The sequence below is a fragment of the Ascaphus truei genome, chromosome 17 (assembly GCF_040206685.1).
Source record: "Ascaphus truei isolate aAscTru1 chromosome 17, aAscTru1.hap1, whole genome shotgun sequence".
In the NCBI taxonomy this organism is placed as follows: Eukaryota; Metazoa; Chordata; class Amphibia; order Anura; family Ascaphidae; genus Ascaphus; species Ascaphus truei.
This window is the reverse complement of record NC_134499.1, coordinates 25,513,033-25,537,233: the sequence shown is the minus strand read 5'-3', so window position 1 is coordinate 25,537,233 and position 24,201 is coordinate 25,513,033. Positions and strand designations below refer to the sequence as shown.

Below are 24,201 nucleotides of genomic sequence, written 5' to 3'. Positions count from 1 at the left end.
GTCGGCACAGGGCGGAGGCCATGGGCACTGTACAGTGTCGGCACAGGGCGGAGGGCCTGGGCACTGTACAGTGTCGGCACAGGGCGGAGGGCCTGGGCACTGTACAGTGTCAGCACAGGGCGGAGGGCCTGGGCACTGTACAGTCTCGGCACAGGGCGGATGGCCTGGACACTACAGTCTCGGCACAGGGCGGAGGGCCTGGGCACTGTACAGTCTCGGCACAGGGCGGATGGCCTGGACACTACAGTCTTGGCACAGGGCGGAGGGCCTGGGCACTGTACAGTGTCGGCACAGGGCGGAGGGCCTGGGCACTGTACAGTCTCGGCACAGGGCGGATGGCCTGGACACTACAGTCTCGGCACAGGGCGGAGGGCCTGGGCACTGTACAGTCTCGGCACAGGGCGGATGGCCTGGACACTACAGTCTTGGCACAGGGCGGAGGGCCTGGGCACATCCACTCTATAGTAACAATGTAAAATTCTTGTGTTTTAAAGCAGCATTCCCACCCCTACTTCCAGAAACACATAAATGTAACTTGGATAATTTAAAATAATGTAACTTGGATAATTTAAAATAATGTAAATTATGTTTCTAAATCACTAGCATCTGAGCTTACTATGGCTGCCTGCCCTGAGCTCTTCGGAGAGCATCATTGTAACTTTCCAGACAATAGTTTAAACGCGATATCCTGAAGGGAGCATGGTGACTAAAAAAATACCATGCAAGAAACATGGTGTCTGTCAGGAAACAGCGGGTCTGTGAAATGAGTAACCCAGTAACTCTGGGTAGTGCACTTAGTGTATTTATACCTTGTTAGGTCTCCGTTGGCTTTGATACACTGCATTAAATGTTCTATTTTTACATCTATTGAGGCTCAGTGAGTAAAGGCGCTGACTTTGATAGCAATGACCGTTTGAAGCAGGTGAGCCTGGTTGAAATCCCGGTGTCGGCTCCTTGTGACCTTGGGCAAGTCACTTTATCTCCCTGTGTCTTAGGCACCAAAAACATAGATTGTAAGCTCTTCTGGGCAGGGACTGTCTGTAGAAATCCTATGTACAATGCTCCTTACTGCGCACTAAACTGTAATTGTGACGCACTTTGAGTCCCATTGGGAGAAAAGCGATGATAAAAGTGCTTAATCTGCACATTTTCTGTAACAGAAAAGATGACCGTGATGAAGCCTTTTTATATAGGCCCGTGCAATGTCTTCATTATGTAACTTCTCCCTAACGCCAACTGACAAACACTAACTTGCAGCAAAGTACATTGATACATTGACATCAAGGAACGCAACATTTTAAGGCAATGGAGTTTTAACAGACCGCCATCTTGAATTAATTTAGAAAAATGTGGGGTCCCTGCTTTGATCCGGCCGTGTTTGGGAAGTACTTTTGGAAACGCTCATTTTAAACATTCTGTTACATTTATTGATAAATATGAGTGCTTAGATGCTTGGATCGCTACTACATAAGCCAGGGCGCCCTGTGGCACAGCCTGGGACATTTGGTCATGGCCGGTTTGCCAGCGTTTAGCCGTCAATAAGCCCCTAACCTTACCCTAAAAACCCCTAATCTTAACCCTCGAATACTAACGTTACCTTCTACCCTAAAAACCTTAAACACTGTACCCTTAAACAACGGTGCGCAACCCGCAAGGGGGGGCGAGACTGGCTGCAGGGGGCGCGGGGTTTACAGAGGCCCCCGCGTGCTTCCCGAAGGCACTTAAATTAAGTACCGGGGGAGCTGCAAGGCCTCTGTAAACCTGACTTACCTTGGCTCCGGCGGCTTCTTAGATGCGTCGCCATGGCAACGCAGCGTAAAATGACGCCGCGAGGTCGTGACGTCACACCGCCGGAGCCGGGGTGAGGGGGGCACAGAGAGGGGAACCGCCGGCAGGGGGGCACAGGGTAAAAAAGTTTGCGCCCCCTTACCCTAAAACACTGTACCCTAAAACACTGTACCCCTTACCCTAACCGCTAAAACCCCTTACATTAACTTGCCTTATTGTCGAAATGGACGGCAGCGAAGGTTCCCTCAGCAGCCAAACGCGATTTGCATTCAGCTCAAACACACAGTTCGCCTCATCGGTGATCGTGATGGGCCAGAGGGACTGTAGGATTCTGGTGCTGCAGCCCCTCTGACACTGAAAGGGTTAATGTTCCATTCCATGGGGGTCCTAAAAGGCTTATTTTTATCTTTTACTTATGTACATTTTGATAATATTTTATGAAAAGAAAAAAAAGGGAAAGATGACAAATTTTGTCAGATGGCCATCTTGAGCAGCCCCCCTCCCCCCCCCCCCGCGTCTTCGGCTAAATGCACCGCCCGCCATTTTGCCATTTTGCTGCCATTGTGGACCAAGGTGACAATACCAGTCACCGCAATCGGGTTGCTTTGCCGATAGACTTGTGGCTCTATTTTACATTTAAATAGCCTATGGCATTTTCAGAACTTGCCCACTGTGTACAGTATCGTCTGAGATCTCCCCAAAGAATATAATGCAAAGGTCTGCGTAGGATGAGAAAACCGCTTGAGTGCAATGTTTTCTATTAGAAACATCTTGCCATTAATCCCCCAGTGTTACATTTCGGAATCTGTCATGGAGACTTGATGTATTTATGTCATGAGTTGTATTGATTTTAAGTTGACGGGGGGGATACATTGTTGTGATTTAGAAGTAAACTATCAGAATTCTTATCCCGTCCACATTGCACTGAGGTTAGTAACGGAGGATATATTGTACTTTTAAGATGCAACGATACATCGAATGTCTAAAGTCCTGCAACGTACAAAATGCAAGATCTTACTGGGGGGGGGGGGGAAATCATGTCAAACCTAAAATAAAAGCAAGGTTAAAATGGGGTTGGAGGCAAATGGAGAGGTGGTAGGGGGAGGGGAGAGAGATATGGGAGGGGGGAAGAGAGGGAAACGTCAATACAGTTACAGGCATACCCCGCATTAACGTACGCAATGGGACCGGAGCATGTATGTAAAGCGAAAATGTACTTAAGTGGGAAAAAAGGTAGTGCTTCACGTTATCGATGCATGTACTGTACTACAATCTTCATATACGTGCATAACTGATGTAAATAACGCATTTGTAACAGGCTCTATAGTCTCCCCGCTTGCGCACAGCTTCGGTACAGGTAGGGAGTCGGTATTGCTGTTCAGGACGTGCTGACAGGCGCATGCGTGAGCTGCCGTTTGCCTGTTGGGCGATATGTCCTTACTCGCGAGTGTACTTAAAGTGTGTCCTTAAACCGGGGTATGCCTGTATACAAATGTGAGACATTATCATGTTCTATAATTATGTGAGGATGTAGATTTTATTCAAAGAGAAAAATACCTCCTATTGGTACTTATAGGGAAACAGAAGTACTGAGAAGTTAGAAGTCCTTTTGAAAGGGTTCTGGTGTTCTAATAAAATAATTGACAGCCCCTGTTATACCACTAAGAAATCTTTGCCTTTTTGGTTTTACATTCGCATAGTGACTTTGTTAGTTAGCTGCACTCTCTCTGCAGCCTAGTCCATGCATTTTGCTTGCTCTGGTTGATCACGAAACGTATCCTTTTCTTGGAGAATGTGTGAAATGAATCTCCCGCGGAGAGTGAAGAAAGTAAATTGATAACAAATGAGTCCAGGTGCGTCCCAGTAATTGCATTGCACATCCAGCTCATTACGTGCCTCCCTAACTCCACGGTTACAATCCTGATCAGCAGAGTTTATCCTCATGAAGACCGTGATCTGAAGTACTTCCAGCAAGGGGTGGTGGGAGGTCAGGTTTTCAGGATATCCCAGCTTCATCACAGGTGGCTCAGTGGACGACTGCCCTCGAATAACTGTTAAACTCTGAGCCACCTGTGCTGAAGCAGGGATATCGTGATAACGTGACTTGTTGCTGGCGCTTGAGGACTGGAGTTGGCCACCCCTGACTTACAGCATCTATTAACACCTTCAGTGCTGGATGGGTTTGCACTGCACATGGCAAAGAAGCCCTCTTTGGCACTGAAGGGGTTACACATGACAGCAATAGTGAATGTTGTCTTTGTTAATAAATCAGTGGAATGTTGCAGTGTTTGTCCCTTCTGCGCCTGGAACACTTTTCCTTGTAATTGCCATTGTGTTCAAATGCAGCTTCAAACAAAGTATAGTGTTAGGTCCTAAAGTTCAACAATCCATCACATTATACTGTGCTATTTGCAGTTAAGTGTCCTCAAATTGCTGCAACTTTCTTATATGCAACTTATATTAAAGCTCAGATCCACAAAGCTTTGTAATGTGACCTTAACCGGACTTAGCGGCCTATGAAGCCTAACCACATATCTTCAAAGGACAATAACATAACGCAATGCTCTGTAGAGAGAAAATGTTAACTATCGTGGCTCTTAGTGATCCTGATGTCCAAACGAGGCGTTACAATAACCGCTCATATCCACAAAGGTGTGTTCTGGTTAACACCGGGACTTAACGTTACATTAATTACAGTACCTCATACCTAAACCTGGTGTTCACATCTGACCCTGGAATAGGGATTTTAGGTTCTGGATGGGTGTACCGACACAGTTATACAAGCGAACAAAGATTTAGCCTCATGTCCCCCTCCTCACTATCTATTAAGCTGTCTGCATAGGAGTAATGCCAAGACTGGCATAAAGTCCCGTTCTTGGAACAAAACGCCACATTAATGTTATGTTAAAGCAGTGGTCCAAGCTGCCGTTTCTCTTCTTCCCGCCGCCCCGCCCCCCCCCCCCCCCCAGTGTGCACTCCCTTTAATATGTGCATCAATACAATACACACAATGATAAATAATTAGCTAACTTGCCAATCAATCCGTTCTCCTGTGATCGATCAGCAAATGGCTGTCAGTGCAGCAGAAGAGGACCCAAGAAGCAAAGTTCTGTGGGGAAGATCATGTGAGCAGGCAGTCACTAGACAATTGGTGCACTGCTAGAGTGAGGGCAGGACTCAAAAAGGGGTGTGCCAGAGCCTATTTCAGAAGAGGAAGGGGTTGTGACTTGGTAAATGGTTGCTATAGAAACAAAAAATGCTTGTTACTTTGAATTACATTTTTAATGTATTCTAGAGGTTGTTTTTTTTTTTTTTAGTTTTTATGCTAAAAGTATTTTCTCATAGTACAGAACAGATTTTATAAAAAAAATAAAATAAAAAAACGTAGAATATTGATTGATCTGACATATGAAACGGTCGTTGATTTTGCATATAATTAGCTTTAGGCTAAGTGTTGACCTCCCGGAATAAAAATATATCTTCCGAATCTAGATTACAGGATGTTATGAGCTCTGATTTAATGGAATTTTGTGGGTCTGAGACTATTGCTTTAACCTAAAAAAAATAACTGCTCCTAACGCTGTATATATTATCAGAAACACGTTCTAGGTTAAGTACACCTTGGTGTTTTTTTAACCATTATATTGAACCTTTTCTGCCTGTTTTCTGCCTGTTGGTTGGCAAAAGGGTTAAATGATTTATATGTTCTGTTAAACTATTTCAATTTTATTTAACACACGTTTCTTTCCGATGTCTGTTGCAGTGCAAACATATCTTGTAGCAAAAGGGTTAAAATAATTCTAAGGTGATTCTCTTCCTTTTTTGCTCCTCGGATATTGACGTTGAATTCTGCTGTCCTTAACTCATTTATCTCTTTGCATATCCTTTTGTTGCCAGATCCAAAAAAGTTACAGCCCTGTCAGACTGTCTTCAGGCATCCAGCGTCTCCAAGGCAGATCTGGGCTTTGAGCTGGAAGAGCTGGAAGACGCCGCACGTCTTGTGCAGGAGGAAGAGATGTTGGCATCAGACACGGTTCCCAGGCAACCACGGGCGCTCCTTGAATCTGAAGCATCGAGCAGCGATGAAACATCAAGCAGCGATTCCTCATCTGAGACAGAAGGCTCCGTGTCAGATGGAGACACGTCTTCAGGCAGCAAAGACTTGGAATTAAGAGCATCTCGCAATGCTCTCCAGAGGAATAGGGCCGTCACTCTCATAGAGGACATTGAGACGAGGCAGAAGGCAGATGGAATATCAGAGGTGTCTTTGAAATCAACATCTGTTCCCTTAGAAGTGGTGGAGGAATTGGGAGACCAAATGTGTACTGCAATTATCCTCTCTGAGTGTCCCATGGGGCAGGCGGCTGCTAACGGTGACTCCCAAGGGGATAAAGGAACAAATTGTGCCATCAAACTTGCAGAAAGCGCTGCGAAACCCCACACCGCTAGAGACTTCTTAGAGGTTACTCCACGGAAGAATCCGCTGCTCATTGTTGCTTTGTCAGATGAGGATGATAAATTGGTGGAATAAGCGTAACCTCTCCCTATCCGTCTCTCCTGTTAAAGACTTTGCTACCCGTACCAAATCGGTCGTAGAAGTTTTTCTGCTCCTGCGTGACAGCGTTGCTGCGTGGACATGTTAAATGAGGCTCGTTGGTGGAGACGACTTCAACTTGTAGGAATACTGCATCAGTATTGGATTACTGGTTTTCACGTACGCCGAACTGATCTATAAGCAAAATGAATAAAACCTTTTTAATCTGCTCCTTTTTAGCTGTTCATCCCCAAACTGCTTTGATAGCAGCAATTAGTTATACATAATAACTGGCTGCGTAATCTTCAATATAAGAATCTGCCTTTTATTTGCTCTGTAAATCAGAAGTGAATTCTAGATCTGTGGTTATATGCTTAATGCAAACTCTGTGGGTAACGTTGCTGAATAAACTTAGATATGTGATTTAAATTCTTTTTTCAGATTGGCAAACATTTGTGATGGGTATATTTTCTTTATTCCTGTTTTTGTGCCGTGTGAAATACTTATTTTCTTTAAATGTTTTGGACTAAAGTGTGTGTGTGTGTATAGATATATATTTATATTCAACACGAGACCGGCTTGTAACTGCCCTACCACACACTGTCATTTCAGGGATAACAGAAAATGATATACTGCAAATAACTTCTACTTTAAGGCTTATCACTGGCGATGTTACAGTGATCAAAGATTAGCACTGATACCTGTTATAGAAATATTGGCATTGTATGAAAAGTTGCAATTAACAAACAGGATTGAGATCTTTGCTCAGATGTTTCTTTCCTGGTTTGCCTGAATTTTTTTCCTGCAGACTTCTGTCGCTGTCAAAAAAAAAAAAAAAGATTGTCATTGATTAGGCTGGATTTACAGCGCTTAGTGATAGATGCTCCACGGAAATTGATTAATACCTCTGGAGTGACTGGGGCCCATTGCCACACACAACAGAGACATCTTAAATAACGTCAAAGATTGAGCTGATGTTTCAAGGCTGGAGAAAACAAACTGGGAAACACATGTCAGGGAGATAAATGGTTCAGATGTTTGAGCTCTCTGTGCAGGCTATTTGTCTCCAAGATAAGGAACAGAGCTGCTAGAAGAGATAAGCTGGAGGGAGTAGGATGAATGTGGAATTCTCAGGGCAATTAGGAGGCTCTAAATTAAAGCAGGTTTCTTGTGTGGTCAGATGTTACATCTCTCCACTTTCAGGAGGCTTAAAGGGGCATTCAGAGTTAAATGCCCTTTATCAGCTTGGGCAGGAAAGCAGGGGGGTTTACAGAGATAAACTACATTAATTTCAGCTCTGGGGAAACCCCTAACGCCTGAGATAATTACTGGGGAAGGTGCTGCTGGTACTTAATGGAGGTTTAAATCCCCCTGGGCCAATAGGAATCTGCTACAAATTATATATTAAAAAAAAAAAAAATCTCTTCAATAAGGATCACCGTTTTTTTTTTTTAAATATTTTGGAAAGCGCCTCATGTAAACCTGCCCCCGTTGGGTCAGTCCCCAACAGGGCACAGCCTTGTGTATAACTGCCCCCGCTGGGTCATTCCCCAATAGGGCACAGCCTCGTGTATAACTGCCCCCGCTGGGTCATTCCCCAATAGGGCACAGCCTCGTGTATAACTGCCCCCGCTGGGTCATTCCACAATAGGGCACAGCCTCGTGTATAACTGCCCCCGCTGGGTCATTCCCCAATAGGGCACAGCCTCGTGTATAACTGCACCCGCTGGGTCATTCCCCAATAGGGCACAGCCTGGTGTATACCTGCCCACGCTGGGTCATTCCCCAATAGGGCACAGCTTCATGTATACCTGCCCACGTCGGGCCATTCCCCAATAGGGCACAGCCTCATGTATACCTGCCCACGCTTGGTCAATCACCTATAGGGCACAGCCTCGTGTATAACTGCCCCCGCTGGGTCATTCCCCAATAGGGCACAGCTTCGTGTATACCTGCTCACGTCGGGCCATTCCCCAATAGGGCACAGCCTCATGTATACCTGCCCACGCTTGGTCAATCACCTATAGGGCACAGCCTCGTGTATACCTGCCCACTCTGGGTCATTCCCCAATAGGGCAAAGCCTCGTGTATACCTGCCCACTCTGGGTCATTCCCCAATAGGGCACAGCCTCGTGTATACCTGCCCACGCTGGGTCATTCCCCAATAAGGTACAGCCTCAAGCAAACTTGCCCACACTGGGCCATTCCCCAATGAGGCACAGCCTCGTGTATACCTGCCCACTCTGGGTCATTCCCCAATAGGGCACAGCCTCGTGTATACCTGCCCACGCTGGGTCATTCCCCAATAAGGTACAGCCTCAAGCAAACTTGCCCACACTGGGCCATTCCCCAATGAGGTACAGCCTTGTGTATACCCGGCTACATTGTCATTTCAGAGTCTGCACTGCAAATTCAAATTGCGTAAACGAATTAAAACATAATTTATTTCAAAATACTAATCTGTGTGTGCAGCTTGACCAATGTCTGACGTGTAACAAGTGGGTGAATGAAGGCGGTTTTGGGGACCTGTGACACATGCAAATACATACAATACGTTCCTTATCACTGATCTATATCCCATGTCATCACACATTTGACATTGCGTTGTATGGCCCAAAATCTGCATCATTTCTTCGCTTGCTATCTTCTCTGGTTTACAATCCGTGTAATAAATAAATGTAGTCCTAAAATATTCACCCTTTTTGCGACGTTGCAAGGAGTTCTGGGGCCCACTGTGGCAGCGGAAGGGTTAAGCTTTTATTCAACGCAATGTCGTCATTCCGTTTTCAGACTGCTTTGCTTCATGTGGCACCAACCTGCGATCATAATGCCTCATTTTCCATTGGCTTCCCTAATTATGTGTATTACAACTGTATAACTGAGAGCAGCAGCAGGGGTTCTTAGCAGGGAATGAGTGCCATTATTGTCCCATCTGTTCCCGGAGACTGGGGGGTTGGGGGTTAGCTGAGTGTTTAGTCTCCTGCAGGTGTCACTGGGAAGAGAATTCTATGGCCAGGTGCACTTGAAGCTTTACCACCCAGTTCAGCCAAGTAAAACTTCAACTGGAACATGGGTGTTTTTACCTCCATGATAAACAGAAACGTTACTTTTTTGGAGGGATTAATTTAGAGTGCAATCCCTGAGAGGTGCACGCGCCAAGAAAACCAACATTTTAAAACCTACTTGATGTAACGAAGTTCTAGTATCCGTATTGGTCCTGGTTCATAGATGAAATTCTATAAAAACTATATGAAGTCGAATTTTATCTATGAAGTAGCCCCATTGTAGGTCCCTTAAATGGTATGACGACCTACCGCACGATATAAGAATTCAACGTAATTAAGCCTAAAGGAAACATTTTGGAAATGAAGAATTTACTTTTCATCAGGGCATCTGACCGAGAGTGTAGCTGATGAAAAGACTGTTTATTTGACCTCTCTAACCCACCCGAACTCTGTTCAAGGGCCAATGGAGATGAGGAGAGGGGTTGGGGGTTGTCTGTGTATTACATGAAATCTGCCACTGGGGAGGTTGCAAAGTCGCACAGCTGCATTATAGTAGTTCTGGGTTGTCCACTGGGTTGTCTTTCAGCATAGAAAGCCCTGGAAGCCCTGGAATATTATAGAAGCCCTGGAATATTTTCATACAGCCCTCATTAGTGTTTCAGACCACTAATATTGCTCGGCTTGCTTTTTTGGCTTAATTAACCCCAAGGCTATTGGAAGGGCACACAACACAAAGCTATTAATGGAATTGCGGGAGCTTCTATGAATGAAAGATCGAACAATATATTGCAAATAGTTTTTGGAGGTCTTTTCTCTTGTATGATCTCACTGATTCTTTTTTGATTGAACCCCTTTTTTCTGCCTGGACTACATAGGGGTTAATGCACCCCAATAACTTGTAATTATCATTTCGAGTGATCAGCCTGAACATCCTCTAGAACAGGGGTACGAAACTTTCCCCGCTGCACCCCCCCCCCGCCTGCTCTCCTTCCCTGCTCGTGCCCCCCCTTCTTACCTTGTCTTCGGCGTGAAATTATGCTACGTCACGTGACCCCGCCGCCGCGTTCCCATGGCGATACGTCGTAGAAAACAAGGGACATTGCCGAGGCTTCACACGATCCCCCGGCATTAATTTAAATGCCTTGAGGGAAGAACGCGGTGCCTCTGTAAGCCCCCCGTGAAAAATCTTGCGCGCCCCCATTTGCACACCCGTGCTCTAGAACAGCGATGCGCAAACTGGGGGATGTGACCCCCAGGGGGGGCGCGAGACTGTCTGCGGGGGGGTGGGCGATTTACAGAGGCCCCGCGCGATTCCAGAAGGCACTTAAATTAAGTGCGGGGGAGCTGCAGGGCCTCTGTAAACCTTTACTTACCTTGGCTCCACACGCATCGCCATGGCAACGCGGCTTCAAATGATGCCGCGAGGTCATGTGACGGCACGTTGCTATGGCAACATGACGCCGGGGTGAGGTGACCGCTGGCAGGAGGGCGCAGGGAAAAAAGTGTGCGCCCCCGTTCTAGAAAGAAGCTTTTCCATATGACGTACCAGATACATAATATAAAGGCGCTGTAAAGGTTTAATAAATAATCTCATTTTTATTTGACCTGCTTTTAAAGCGCTTCTCATCTCCTGAGTCTTTCCCATTCAGATTTATTTTCTCTGGCAGACACAGAGCTCTATTCCCTGAATGTGACTCCTGACCCCTTTGCTTAGTTACTTCTCTGTATACAAAGGATGATTGCAGATAAGTGCCACTTTGCCAAGCCTAACATATGTCCATGTTCTAAAATGTTTAAAGGGGCGATCCCTCCTAGGATCAAAGTGAACTAATTCCAGTGACTTGTTTAAGGCGTCTCATCTGGGTGACTGATGCCTTTTTTTTACCCAAATCCGAAACCTGTAAGTATTAATGTATTATTTAAATTGAGACTTCGGAGGGGGTTTGATGTCCTCTAGCTGCTCCCTTGTGTGTGATGAGCAAGTGATTGTACAGCCAGGGTGCCCCCTTCCCACCATGATAAGGACATGGTGGGATAAGGGGAAAGAAAACACTTGATTGACAAACACTACACCCATTCTAGGGCCCCTAATAAAGTAAACTGACCAACTGTGCAGGATTGCACCTTTACGGTGGTCCAAGTTGAGTATTTGAGAAAAGCCAACAGCTTGGGCTTTCAAGACCACACATACCTAAGTAAGCTGCCATCATGATCATATGGTCAATTGGTTAATTACGTGTTAATTAGAGAACCCTTGACATCCTTGCTTGTTGATAGCTCTTGAGAATTGAACTTGGGACTCCCCTTGCTCTATATACTTGAAAGTCTCTGTCATATAGTCTTCCTTTCTTGCAGACTGTACACATTAAGGTCTTAAAGGGTGAATGTAGCTTTATATCTCTTCATGTAGGATTCTTTGGTGCATACTCTTGTTTCTTCTCGATTATCACCCCACCTCCTGTGCAACCTCTTGACGCTTGTACTACAGGTTGGGAACTATTAGCCTAAGGATGTTCCATTGTGAAGCAATTTCCTTTGGTGCTTTTCATTTCACAGCCCCAGTACTAACAGCCTATTGCATTAATGGTAAACTCTCACCAGGGCAGATGTTACTTAAGATCTGAAGTGCTCTGCAGGAGCTGTAATTGAGGTGTCAAGTGATTCTTTTTCTGCATAAGGATATGTCTTTCAGTGGTGGGTGATTTACTTGAATTGTCCTAGACTTAAGCTAACCAAGGCACTTAATGAGCAACTAGAAAGAAATAATATTTTCCTTCAGTGGTTGCATTGAAACAATGTATGTGTATTGAGAGACCTTTTAGTCCAGAGCTCTTCAACGTGTGGCCTGTGAAGGACTTTGTAGGGACCCTTGGACTCTGCTAATTTCTTTGCTGTCTGTGTTCAAACAGATAAGTGCAATTTCTCACACTGAACTCACTTTTAAGCATAGGTAAGGTCAATAGTAATGGTGCCGGTGTTGTAAATGCTTGCAAAATGGTCAAAGAAATTAGTTGGGTTTTTTTTGTCTTTTGATCTATTTAAGATGACATCCCGATATTCTCTTGGTCCTTCTCGCGATTTATTTCCAATTTGGCTCGTTTGGAAAGCTAGTCGAATACCGCTGTTCTGGTGTCATAATCTAGTTCAGGATGCTGGGAAATAAAACCGACCAGGTGTAAGTGGCCACACCAATGTTACGGTCAGTACAGCAGGCACTCTAGATGTGGGTTATCATCATGGTATCCCTGCTCCTCTGTGTATTGGATTTAAAATAGAGACTCTAGTGGTATTTTTAGCAAACGCAATAAGTCTCTAGGGCAACTTATGATATGTTTTAACCCCTTTGCTGCCTTACTTGCCCCTATGGCAGTGAATGGGGGTAAAACAAACTGGGTTATGAGGAGGTTGTGCATTTTTAACCTTACTAGTAAGTAATTACAATTGTTCAGTTACACGTCAGCTTAGAACACTCCTCACTCCTTTGTTTGAAAGTGTTGCCAGTGGGGACATTCTTGTTCCCCATAAAAATACAGGAAAAAGTAGTGTAAGAATATCGCGCAGACCAAAGGTTCAGTGAGCACACTGTGCCCAGGGAACGCTGCCAAGGTCATCAGGAAAACAGCGTGTCTTGGGTAAAGATAATGGCTATTATTGTGTGGCTGTTTTATTCCATTGAAACCACCACCCAGGTGACTCTCAGATATTTTGAGCCTAAAAACAGTAGGTTGCATGGGGTAAAAAGTGACATTTACACCCTTCACCATACAAGCTGCATTTAAAGGACAGTAAGTCGTCACGATCAGAGAGCCAGACTGTCAGGTTAAAGTCAACTGCATTGCAATGTTTGTGGTTTCCAGCAAGGGCTGGGTCGGTGGTTGTTTAACCCATTGTGTTCCAAGCCTCTCTTACACTAAAGGGGTGAACCAGCTAACAATGTTTGTATTATAGCCATAAAGCACTTAGTACATGCTTGGTGCTCTATACCAGTAATTCTCAGCAGGGGTTTAAGGAGCCCCTAGGTGTTCGTGAGGTGTCTCCAGGGGGGTCGCCCAACAAAAAACGTTATGGCGAATCCCAGCCAGTATATTGGGTTCCTGAGCCTAAGAGGGGACTGCACCTTAGCGTGGGTGATATGCAGTAACTGTCAATTACAACAGGAGCTCCCAAAGTTGCTCCTTGCAATGCTTTGCACCCCCAGCGGCAAGGCATTATTGGGCATGACTTCGGAAACTCCCGCAGTGATTGACAGCAACACCCCTCCCCATGCTGTCTGCACACACTGAGGTGCAGTTTGGGGCCTTATTAAGCGCTTCTTCCCCCAACAATCTCAGGACACTATACTGTCTGGTTTTAGTCACACCGTTTTGTTAGCGATAGTCTGATGCGTAGGCAATAAGATTTATAGCGGAACAAATATTTTCTAGCAGGGGGGGTGCACAATGTAAAAATAGATTGGGAACACTGGTCTACACAAATTAATGGTATTGAAGTTTATACTTGGTGTGATAATATATTCTCCAACATGTCCCTTTCGCACAATGCTTCTTTATCGCTTTGATGTGGCTTCTCAATAGCACCATTTCATTGTCATGTCATTTCTTTTAAAGCTCCTCCAGAGACTGCTGGTAAGCTCCCTGTTCTGTGTAAAACAAGGATTTGATGGACAAGTTACATTAATGTGCTGTGCAGTTCGTCAATATGCTGTTATACGGATATTTTCCACTGTGTATTTTCCTGCTCGTCTTGTTTGCCGTGTGAGGTTTATAAAACCGGTAATTTGCGTGGCTATGATGAACATTGTAGTAAACGTCTGCATTATAACTGGAGGTTCTCTGAAGTGACAGAACGCTGTCATAAACTGTAAGTACGGTGCTGTAGGAAACGGTTGATGTCAATCACGCTAAGTGTGGGGTGTTCCATATCTCTCTGCCTCTTACCCGTTGCTAATCATTACCCATGAGTTTTTAACTGAGCTGCAGGAGTATTTCCGTGATATTGTCCATGTCTTTGAAGAGGGTAAGGCCACTTTGTGTCGATTCTCTTTGTAACCTTAGGAAAGTAACATTATCAGTGGCATCTCACCTTGTGCCCTTAGGGAAGCCCCGGTAAAATACGGGTACATTGTCAGCATGTAGCAATGTACTTAGCGCTGTACATAGAATCTTGCAAGCACAAGGAATCGCTGCCCTAAAGAGTTTGCAATCTAATTTGAGCGTGCAATATAAACTTGTATAATAATGGCAAAGACATTTCTCGGAGCTCTGCTGCGATGCGTTAAGTATAAGGCCCAGGGCATGGTTACTGCTTGCTTGCTCTCGCTTGCTCTCGCTTGCTGCTGCTTGCCACTGAGCCCCTACAGTCGCAATTAAAGCGGCTTTAGTAGGGGCTCGCGCATGCTTTCCGTTGCTTGCTGAGGCGCGCTTGAACAGAGCCGACAGTGAAATTTTAAATTCACGCGCTGAGTCCGCTCACGTGACGCCTCAGCAACCAATGGAAGGAGAGCAGGGAAATGTGAACGGGGTCTGGCGCCAGCGGAGTGAGTGTACATTCTGCCCGATCCCTGTGGCTGTCAGCCTGCGGGAGATGGAGGGGGCTTGCGCTGCCGGGGGGGAGCGGGTGATGTGCCTCCATCTGCCCGATCCCTGTGGCTGTCAGCCTGCGGGAGATGGAGGGGGCTTGCGCTGCCGGGGGGGAGCGGGTGATGTGCCTCCATCTGCCCCGTGTGTCTGTGTGTGTGTGCATGTATGTGTGTGTGTGCATGTATGTGTGTGTGTGTGTGTGTATGTATGTGTGTGTGTGTGTGTATGTATGTGTGTGTGTGTGTGTGTATGTATGTGTGTGTGTGTGCATGTATGTGTGTGTGTCCATGTGTGAGTGTGTGTATGTGTGTGTGTGTGTGTGTACCAGTGTGTATGTGTGCGTGTATGTGTATGTGTGTGTATGTGTGTGTGTACCAGTGTGTATGTGTATGTGTGGTGTGTGATGTGTGTGCGCGAATATATTTATCAAAGTTGCACAATGTTAATAAATAATTTACTCTCACATGTCTTTTTTTAAATTTTTTAAATATTATATAATATACACACACACACACACACACACACACACACACACACACACACACACGTTCCCCAGTGACACACAAACACACAGATCACTTCAAAGTGACACACACACACAGTGATACCCGCCTCCCAAGCGCTTGCTGTCTCCTCTGCAAGGACAGCAAAAAGCTCCTGGTAGAGCGAGCGGCAGCAAGCGAGAGCGAGCGGCAGCACCTAAGCGCTTACTATGTCCAAGGCCTAAGAAGAAACAGGGCTTGCCCAGTTGTAGGGATCAATATGGCACTCACTCACGCCACGCCTGGATCTTCTATATATTTCCATTTAGTCTAGGAAGCTATGACACCGGTGGATGACCGGACGGTGAGGGAGTGCCGTTTGCATATTGATCCCTACACTTGGGAAATACACGTTTCTTTTTACGTACGAAGCACATAATAATGTTAACCCCCCTTAGCTGGTTGTAGAACTAGAAACGCGTTGGTCTGCCATTGTTCTACTGCACTGCACCATGGGAAAAAAAGTGTCTACCTTGGTATGTTGTCCTGTTGCTGGAATTGTTAATTAAAATTGTTCTGCTGAAACCTTTTGATTCATTTAGCACTTGGAAGCTAATGAGGTGTAAATCCTACAGACTGCCGTATCCTACAGCTGACACAGTCATTTATATCAATTGGCGCGATTAGTACAAGTCCTTAATCATTACTGTGTTGCTTCCTCCAATCTGTCATAGTTGTAATGTGGGAAACTGAAGTTGTTACGACTTTTTGGTGCCGGAATATGCTTTAAAAAATTTTTTTTGTGAGATATGTAGCTGTAAAAAAAAAAAAAAAAAAAAGAATCCTAAATTAGCCTGCGTGCATTGCAATGCGGGACATCAATATTTGATCCTTTTGTGCAAGAAATAAAGCACCGAATGCCACATTCTCGGCCGCTTCTAGAGAAACGGTTGAGTCTGTAGATAGATAAATACCAATGAATATGTAGTCACAAGGAATGATTTAGCAAAGTCAATCTACCAGCGTCTCCCCCATATACCTCAAATAAGCAGTCCGGATCGAACCGGCAAAACGGAGGCTCTCGGCAAGCATTACTTTGTTGGTGTAGTTTGGTAGAAGGAAGACCGCGCTTACAGTAGCGGCGACGTGCTCGCGACCGCTGATATCACGCGTCGCCATTGCTAGGCTGCGGTCCCAGTACAGCCTGTGCGCACGGCGCGGAGTGCACTGTGCGTGTAAGCACTGCCCCTCAATGGGGCTGGGCCCACTACGCACCGTCACGCGGAGGAATGAACCGTGACATCACCCGAGCGGTTCGCCATTATTGGCTGAACCGCTTCACGTGACGCTGACGTCACGCGGCTGTCGCTCGGAGACAAAATCCACTGGCTTCAGCGATTTTGGTCACCATGTCGCTGCGCAGCTATGGGCACCCGCGCCGGACTTCATGTCTGTTTTCGCTCTGCGCGCTGTCGCCGCTACTGTAAGCACAGCCGAAGGCGCGTTCTCACCAGCGACAAACAGAACTGTCTTTCTCAGCTTGGGGAGGGCACTGCTGATTGAAGCACGGCAGATGAGGAAACGCAGCTACGGACACTTTTAAGGCAGTAATCCTTCCAGTTTCAAACCAGGGGGGGGGGGGGGGAGGTTCTGTGGAGTTAAACCGTGCAATTTTGTATCTCTGGGGACCCTCCAGTTCCTGAGATGTTTACTGGGGTTCTCCTTGGACATTTAAATGGTGTCCACTAGGAAGCCAAACTTGAATCCACAAGATCTGGCAGCTTTTTTTTGTCTAGAGGGAGCTTTAATATCGATAGCTACATGGCAAGTATCTGGGGAACCAGATCAGTCCCCAAAGCTAACAATAGCAATGTTTAGCTCCAGAAAAATCCTGGTTTGAATCCTGTTGCAATTGCTCCTTGAAAGCAGCGTTACCATCTGTGTGCAGAACAGCAACAGATTTCTGAATGTGTGACAAGGAGCTTCGTGCACCGTGGGCATCTTGTGTAGCGATCACGGGGTTGAAGCCAAGCCCCTGACATCAGGAACAGAAGAAGTCCTGCTCTTCTATTCCAGTCACATTCACCCTGAGAGCTGCGCACACGATCTCCTCTAGAAACGAACAACAACAGGGTGAAGGTCACTGGATGTCACAACGTGCCAGCCTGTGGGACATTCTGTGAGCATGACAAGGGAACACAAAAGGTTCATTTAGAACCAAGTGTCTGCGCAAATGAAAACTAATGTCTAATAGTAGGAGCTGGGTGGATTTCCAGCATGCTGTATACTCCATAACAGGTACACATCATGAAAAGGCTTTTGTTAAAAGGTTACATCAACAAGAAAAGGTGAATTACCAAAATGCTAATATATGCCCTCGTACTCTCCCATCTGTGTTACTGCAACCTTCTCTGTACTGACTTCCTTGCGTCGCAGCTTTCTACCCTTCAATGAACTCAAAATACTGCAGCCAGGATAACCTTGCCCTCCTCTCGATCAGTCTCTGCTAATCTCCTCCTGAAAACTCTGCTGGCTCCCTTTTTAAATTCTGCATTAACTACTGTGAGTTCTCATTTGCATGTCATTACCCAGAATCCCCCGCTGCAGTGGAAGCATTGTATGCTAAGCAATAATGGAGAAAGACAGGGGTGCAGACCTGTCTGAAATGCACATGGACCTACAAGTCGTATTTTTTTGCATAACTACAAAATTCTTCTCTCTTTGAAGATCCTTCACTCCTCTGCCCCTCTCTGTCAGCTGTAATATCTCGCTATACCACTACTCCCTCTCTCTCTCTAACTTCAACAGCCACCTCTGAGAACTCACCTGTTTAATGAAGCCTTTAAACAGTCGTGGATCACTATTCATTAAATTACATTATAGGCTAAAGCAGTAAAATTCAGGGCATTATTGAAAACCCTGCTCTCTGATTGGTTAAAATTCCGGGCATTATCCACAGTAACGCCCTGAATTTCAGCAGTTTGCAAAATGCAGTTTTCAATCTGTTTATTTCCAGCCAATCAGCTTTCAGAACAGCTGAGACAGGGCAGGGGATTGGTTTGAATTAAGTAAAAGCTCTGAGATACGGCAGGGGATTGGTCAAAAAGTATCAGCCACGGTTTGACTCCTCCCCCTCCCGAGCTGACAGTTTTTCTGAGCAGATTTAGATGAATTGGGGGGGGGGGGGGGGGGGGGGAGAGAGAGAGAGAGACTGCAAAGAAGTGTGTTGTGTATAGAGGTGCAGTGTTGTGTGTGTGTATGTGGGGGAGGGGGGTGTAGAGGTGCTGTGTTGTGCTGTGGCTGTGTTGTGTGTAGAGCTGGGGGGGAGAGTGCAAAGTTTAGTAAGTGGCTGCATTTTTGATTGTGGCTGCAGTGTGTGTGTGTGTGTGTGTGTGTGTGTGTGTAGCAGCAGTTTGTGTGAGTGTAGAGCTGATGTGTGTGTAGAGGTGCTGTGTAGTGAGTGTAGAGGAGGTGCTGTGTTGTGTGTCTAGAGCTCCAGTGTGTGTGTGTGTGTAGACTGTAGAGGCACTGTGTGTGTGTGTGTGTGTGTGTGTGTGTGTGTGTGTGTGTGTGTGTGTGTGTGTGTGTGTGTGTGTGTGTGTGTGTGTGTGTTTGTGTGTGTGTGTGTGTGTGTGTGTGTAGACTGTAGAGGCACTGTGTGTGTGTGTGTGTGTGTGTGTGTGTGTGTGTGTGTGTGTGTGACCACAGAGGGGGCGGCAGTGTGTGGATATAGATATCTGCAGTGTAAGAGTATATAGAGGTGGTTTCATGTATTTACCATTTTATTAGAATAAAAAAATCTATTTAACTATACAAAAGTGTCTATTATTTATGAAATAAGCCTACATTTAGCCTATAATAGTAATAATCCCCTCAGAACAGGGCATTACTGGCCAATAATGCCCTGGCTGGGTTAAAGTCCCTCGGCTTCGCCTCGGGCCTTCAACTCTTCCAGCCAGGGCATTATTGGCCAGTAATGCCCTGTTCTTCGGGGATTATTACTTAAGTATTCTCTTATACACGCTAACCAATTCTCTCCTACTGTTTCTGTTTGTCTCCCTACATGCCAATTAGATTGCAAGCTCTTCGAGACAGCGAGACCTTTCTCACAATGTTACATCGATGTATTGATGCACTTATCCTGTCTTTTATTAGATTAACTTTAATGTAAATGTATTGTATTGTTGCAACAACAACAAAAAAGCCAGCCAGTACATAACCTTCAGTAAACTCACAAGTCCCTGATACAAAAAATAAACAATTAGTGATGTCCATCCTGTTGTTTACTAGACAAATTAAGTACTTAGGTCCATTGCAGGCATAACAAAGCAAGATAAGCTGCAGGTGCCATCACTTCAGGTGTTAGGTCTCAGGCAGCAACATTCAACTTTTTGTGTAACCCGAGGTGGTATTTGGCCGCAGGGGGGGGGGGGGGGGGGGATGATTGACTATTCAATGAGCTTGTGATATTTTATCAGGTCTGCAGGGCTCCCATAGTTTACCTCCTCCTGTGAGGGAAAGTATTACATTTTTATTTTTTAACAATCACTTTAGATAAGTATCATGTCTCAAAAACTGGACTGTGAAAAAAAATCATTCCCCTACTGGCAGAATTTGCAGAGGGGAAGATTATTCTAGCTGGAGATTTTAATAGTGTGTGTGGTCAAGTTATGGACTGGTCAGGTTTACAGCAGAGAACATAGGATAGACACGGCCCTCAGCCCCTCGCAGATTTAGCCAATTTCGTACAGGATCATTCATTATATAAATAATAACTATTTCATATAGCGCTTTTCTCCCAATGGGACTCAAAGGGCTTCACAATTACAGTACAGCGCGGTACGCAGCACATAGGGATGTTACAGATACAGTCCCTGCCCAGATGAGCTTACAATCTATGTTTTTGGTGCCTGAGATAGAGATAAAATGAGCTGACACTGGGATTTGAACCAGGATCTCCGTCTTCAGACTCCGTCTGACTACAGAGGCAGCGTCTTTACACACTGAGCCGCTCCTATGATATTTGGCTACTGAAACATCCAAGCGAAATGGGCTACACTTTCTACTCCTACTCTAGCATCGATTATATATTTGTAGATTCTTCCCTAGTGCCATCGGTCATTTCTACCTCCATTAGTCCGATAACATGGTCAGACCATGCATCTGTGTCATGCTCTTTTTAAAAATATTGCTCCTGCTACAGTAAGACCTCTTTGGAAGTTAAACAATTCTCTATTAAATAATCACTTAATTACAGACGAACGAAGGAAACACCTAGGAGAATTTTTTACTTTTTATAATACCCCCGGAGGTTTCCATAGCAACATTATGGAAACAAGTAAAGCATACATGTGGGGTAAAATAATAGTGATTTCCGCCCTAAAGTAGAAGTAAAGAGAATACCAGATCTCATAAGTGCTTTTCCAAACTTTCAGAAGTAGAAACAATACATAAAGATAATCCTTCTTTAAAAAATTATCAAAAGGTGCTCAAATAAAGAAGGGATTCACAAATTCTACAAATTAATGTAACAGTGTTTCCCCCACTCAATCGCAGATAGGGGACATTACAGGGTGTATGTGCATATACCTGCTGGCAACAGGAGGGCTGAGTCGTCCGCTGATGGTAGTGGGGACATAGGAACAGGCTCCTGGGGTTCATACCCCACATATCTCTTTAGCAGTGCTGCGCCTCCATCTGCCATGGACTCCAGGAACTGAAGGTGATCTCCCACGGTAAAACTTATTACCTCTTCCCCAGTAAGGTCAAGCACCAGGCAGGAGGTATATTGCAAACAGGAACGGGTTTATTATTACACTCTGCAGTAACAGTTACACGGCAGTCTTCTGCCGGATACAGTCTCTCAGATCAGCTATCACTGAAGATAGTCCCTGGACCATCACTACAGGCCAAGGATACCCGCAGGCATCCTAGGTCTTCCCCACCTCCCTAGCGGAGGCAGAGGTATGGTCCACACTCGCTCTCCCCCGGAGGGAAAGCACATGGGAAGGCCCCAATCTCTAGCACTCAGTTGTGTGACCTGCCTTCCTCAGAGGACAAGGTACTACTACCAACTTTAGGGCGGTCCTGCCCTTAAGTACAGCCAGAAGGCGGGCACCCCGTTGTCCCAGCTACAACAGAATGTACCACCCCATGCTGTCACTCAAGTGCAGTACCAACATTGAGGGGGAAAACCCCATACCAACTACTGGCAACCTGATAGTACCAGGGTTTACTGCCAGCCCATTGGGTAGAATAGTAGTCAGGGGTGGCCCTGCTACATTAACAAAAGCTTTGAAAAGGACAAAGCACCTATTATATCTAAAAAGCAATAAGGCAGATAGGTTGTTGGCCCACAAATTACATCAAACTCAAGCAACGACTTAAATTAAGGCTTTCAGACTAATGGATGCCGAGCTGTCGTCTGAGGCGAAAATAAATTGAAAAACTTTATAAACTTCAATACCTCCCTATATATAATCTGAAGGGTAACCATAAAAGAGATCGGTGAGTCCACCACACAAGGTTAGAAAAATATCCTGAGTCATGTTTCCTACCAGCCATTGACAGAGAGGATAGAGAGCTATTGAACAAGGAAATATCATATGAGGAAATATCCGCTCAAAAATAGCACAAAACCCGGCCATGATGGTCTTTCTAACAATTATTATAAAACGTTTGGGCTAAAATTGACCCTTTATCTGAGCAGTCTATTCCATTTTTTTTTTTTTTAAAGGGAGGAGAGATTCCCCCTTTTAATGTAAAAGGGCCGGATATCAGTGATTCCTAAACCAGGCAAAGACCCCAATTACTGCAGCAATTATCGTCCCATTTCTTTTAGAAATTCGGACGTGAACATCTGTAGCAAAATATTAGCGATTAGGTTGAACAGCTTGCACTGATTGAGCCACCTGTGTTTGAAGGAGGGATATCCTTAAAACCTAACCTGTTGGTGGCCCTTGAGGACTGGAGTTGGCCGCCCCTGTTCTAAAGCATAGGTAATTTTCAAACAGAGGGAACTTTCCTGTTAACCCCTTCTCTACCACTGGGACCTGCAAAGCATTGCAACAATATGACGTTGCTTTAGACGGGGTCAAACGTAGATTTTTGGAAGAAATTTGCGTTCCATCTACCATTGGTCTTACAATTTCCAAGTGTCTGATAAATCTAGAACATGAAAGGTTTCACTTCAAAAATAATTGCACAGCCTATGTTGCAAGAGGGGAATACAAAGTCTTCATTTGTATAAATTGCAGGTCACTGGCAGCAAAGAGATTAACTGGATTTGTTTCAGTTTAAGTGAAAGTGATTACGGAGACTGGAGAGCTGACCATCGTGTTGCTTGACGAAGGATTTCTGCAGCGCACAGTATATGTCTCTCCCATTTCAAATGTGCAATATTTCTCAAGATCCACTAGCATGCTCACACTGTGACAGCTTTTAATTAATTTTGGGGTAATTATCCATGTCATTTTCTGAAGAGTTTCTTCCATTACCTTGATGTCCTCATCTGCAGTTGATGGGAGAAATGGAGCCCTGAGGGTGGACTTCCAGATGGGGGGGGCGAGGGAAACCCCCCTCCCCATCTCTTCTCTCAAATAATTTTTCACCCCCCTCCATATGAATGTTAACTCCGTATAAATCCTTCATGTGTATCCCTGAACGGTCCCTGCATTAACCCATACATTGCTGGAAGATCCAGATTTGGTGCTTTCAAATGGGATGGAGATCAAGCTTGGCTTCACAATCAATAGCTGCAACTGTGTATCAATTGTGACACGGTAAATGTTTAACCTTTTCACTGCCACAGGATCCTGCCACGCATTGGGGTGAGAGTTCTTACATACAGGCATATCTGGTCAGTCCACAGGTAGGACTGCTTTGGTGTTTGTGGTGTGGTTGTTTATATTAGGTGTAGCCATGTCTGGTTTTGGCTACTAATCTGCCCTGCCTAGCATGGAATCCGGTATCAGTTCAGACAGTGTTAGGTCCAATCCGGCTTTCCCCCCCTGCAGTGAGCAGCTTCCTTGAGTGACAGGGAGGGGGGGGGGCAGGACAAGGCCTATGTTCTGCCCAATCCTGGGCTCAGACCTTGGACCCTCCCCCAGGGTACTTACGGGGCTGCACATGTAAATTTAGTCAGTTGTTGCTCCCCTGAGAGATTGTCCCACGGAAGAGTGTGCCAAGGGCTCTGGCCAACTTCCATCCCCTCCCTTAGGGGAAAGGGAGTGAGGACTATACCTCCTACTCAACCAGGGAGGTAGGGGGACGAGTTAGGGCCGACCCTTGGGGCCCATGCCTGGGGGTTGAGTCCAGGGACCATTCTGAGGCTTGGAAGATGAGTGAATCAGTTAAGGACTGGATTCTGTATGCTGTATCCTGTGAGTTGCAGAATAAAGATTTTTTTGTTTTTTTTAAATGTACTCCTGCCTGAGACTACAATCTATCAGGGGGAGTATCAGAGGGTTCTCCTACAGGGATTGGCTCTGGCTCTCCTGGAGCCTGCACGAGATGGAGGTGCTGAACCACCGAGAGAAGAACTAAACAATCACCCCAAAAGTCCTGTCTTCCCCATACCACAAGCAGAAAGCTCAGCATTCTGTGAACGAGCATGTAAACAGCACTACACACCCTGTAATAGGCAGATCTCCCAGAGGGTGGGGGAAACACCGTTACATTAGACTTTATTAACATACTCAGCAGATCTCACTCTGAGAGATGTGATGATTTACAGGTCCCATCCTGTCTGATACCACCCAAGAAGCATTCACTCAACACTCCTCTGAGTCACATTGTTAATACAGGTTGGAGCT

At 45.4% G+C, this 24,201-nt stretch overlaps 1 protein-coding gene across 1 annotated transcript in view; it reads left to right on the top strand.

Moving 5' to 3' along the window:
• The window catches only part of SHQ1 (SHQ1, H/ACA ribonucleoprotein assembly factor), a 39,814-nt gene extending 33,063 nt beyond the window's left edge, over window positions 1–6,751 (top strand). The window contains 1 exon segment of the mRNA XM_075574333.1: window positions 5,686–6,751. Coding sequence (XP_075430448.1) covers window positions 5,686–6,319 — 634 coding nt within the window. The 3' untranslated portion in view covers window positions 6,320–6,751.
• Window positions 6,752–24,201: the final 17,450 nt, after the last annotated feature.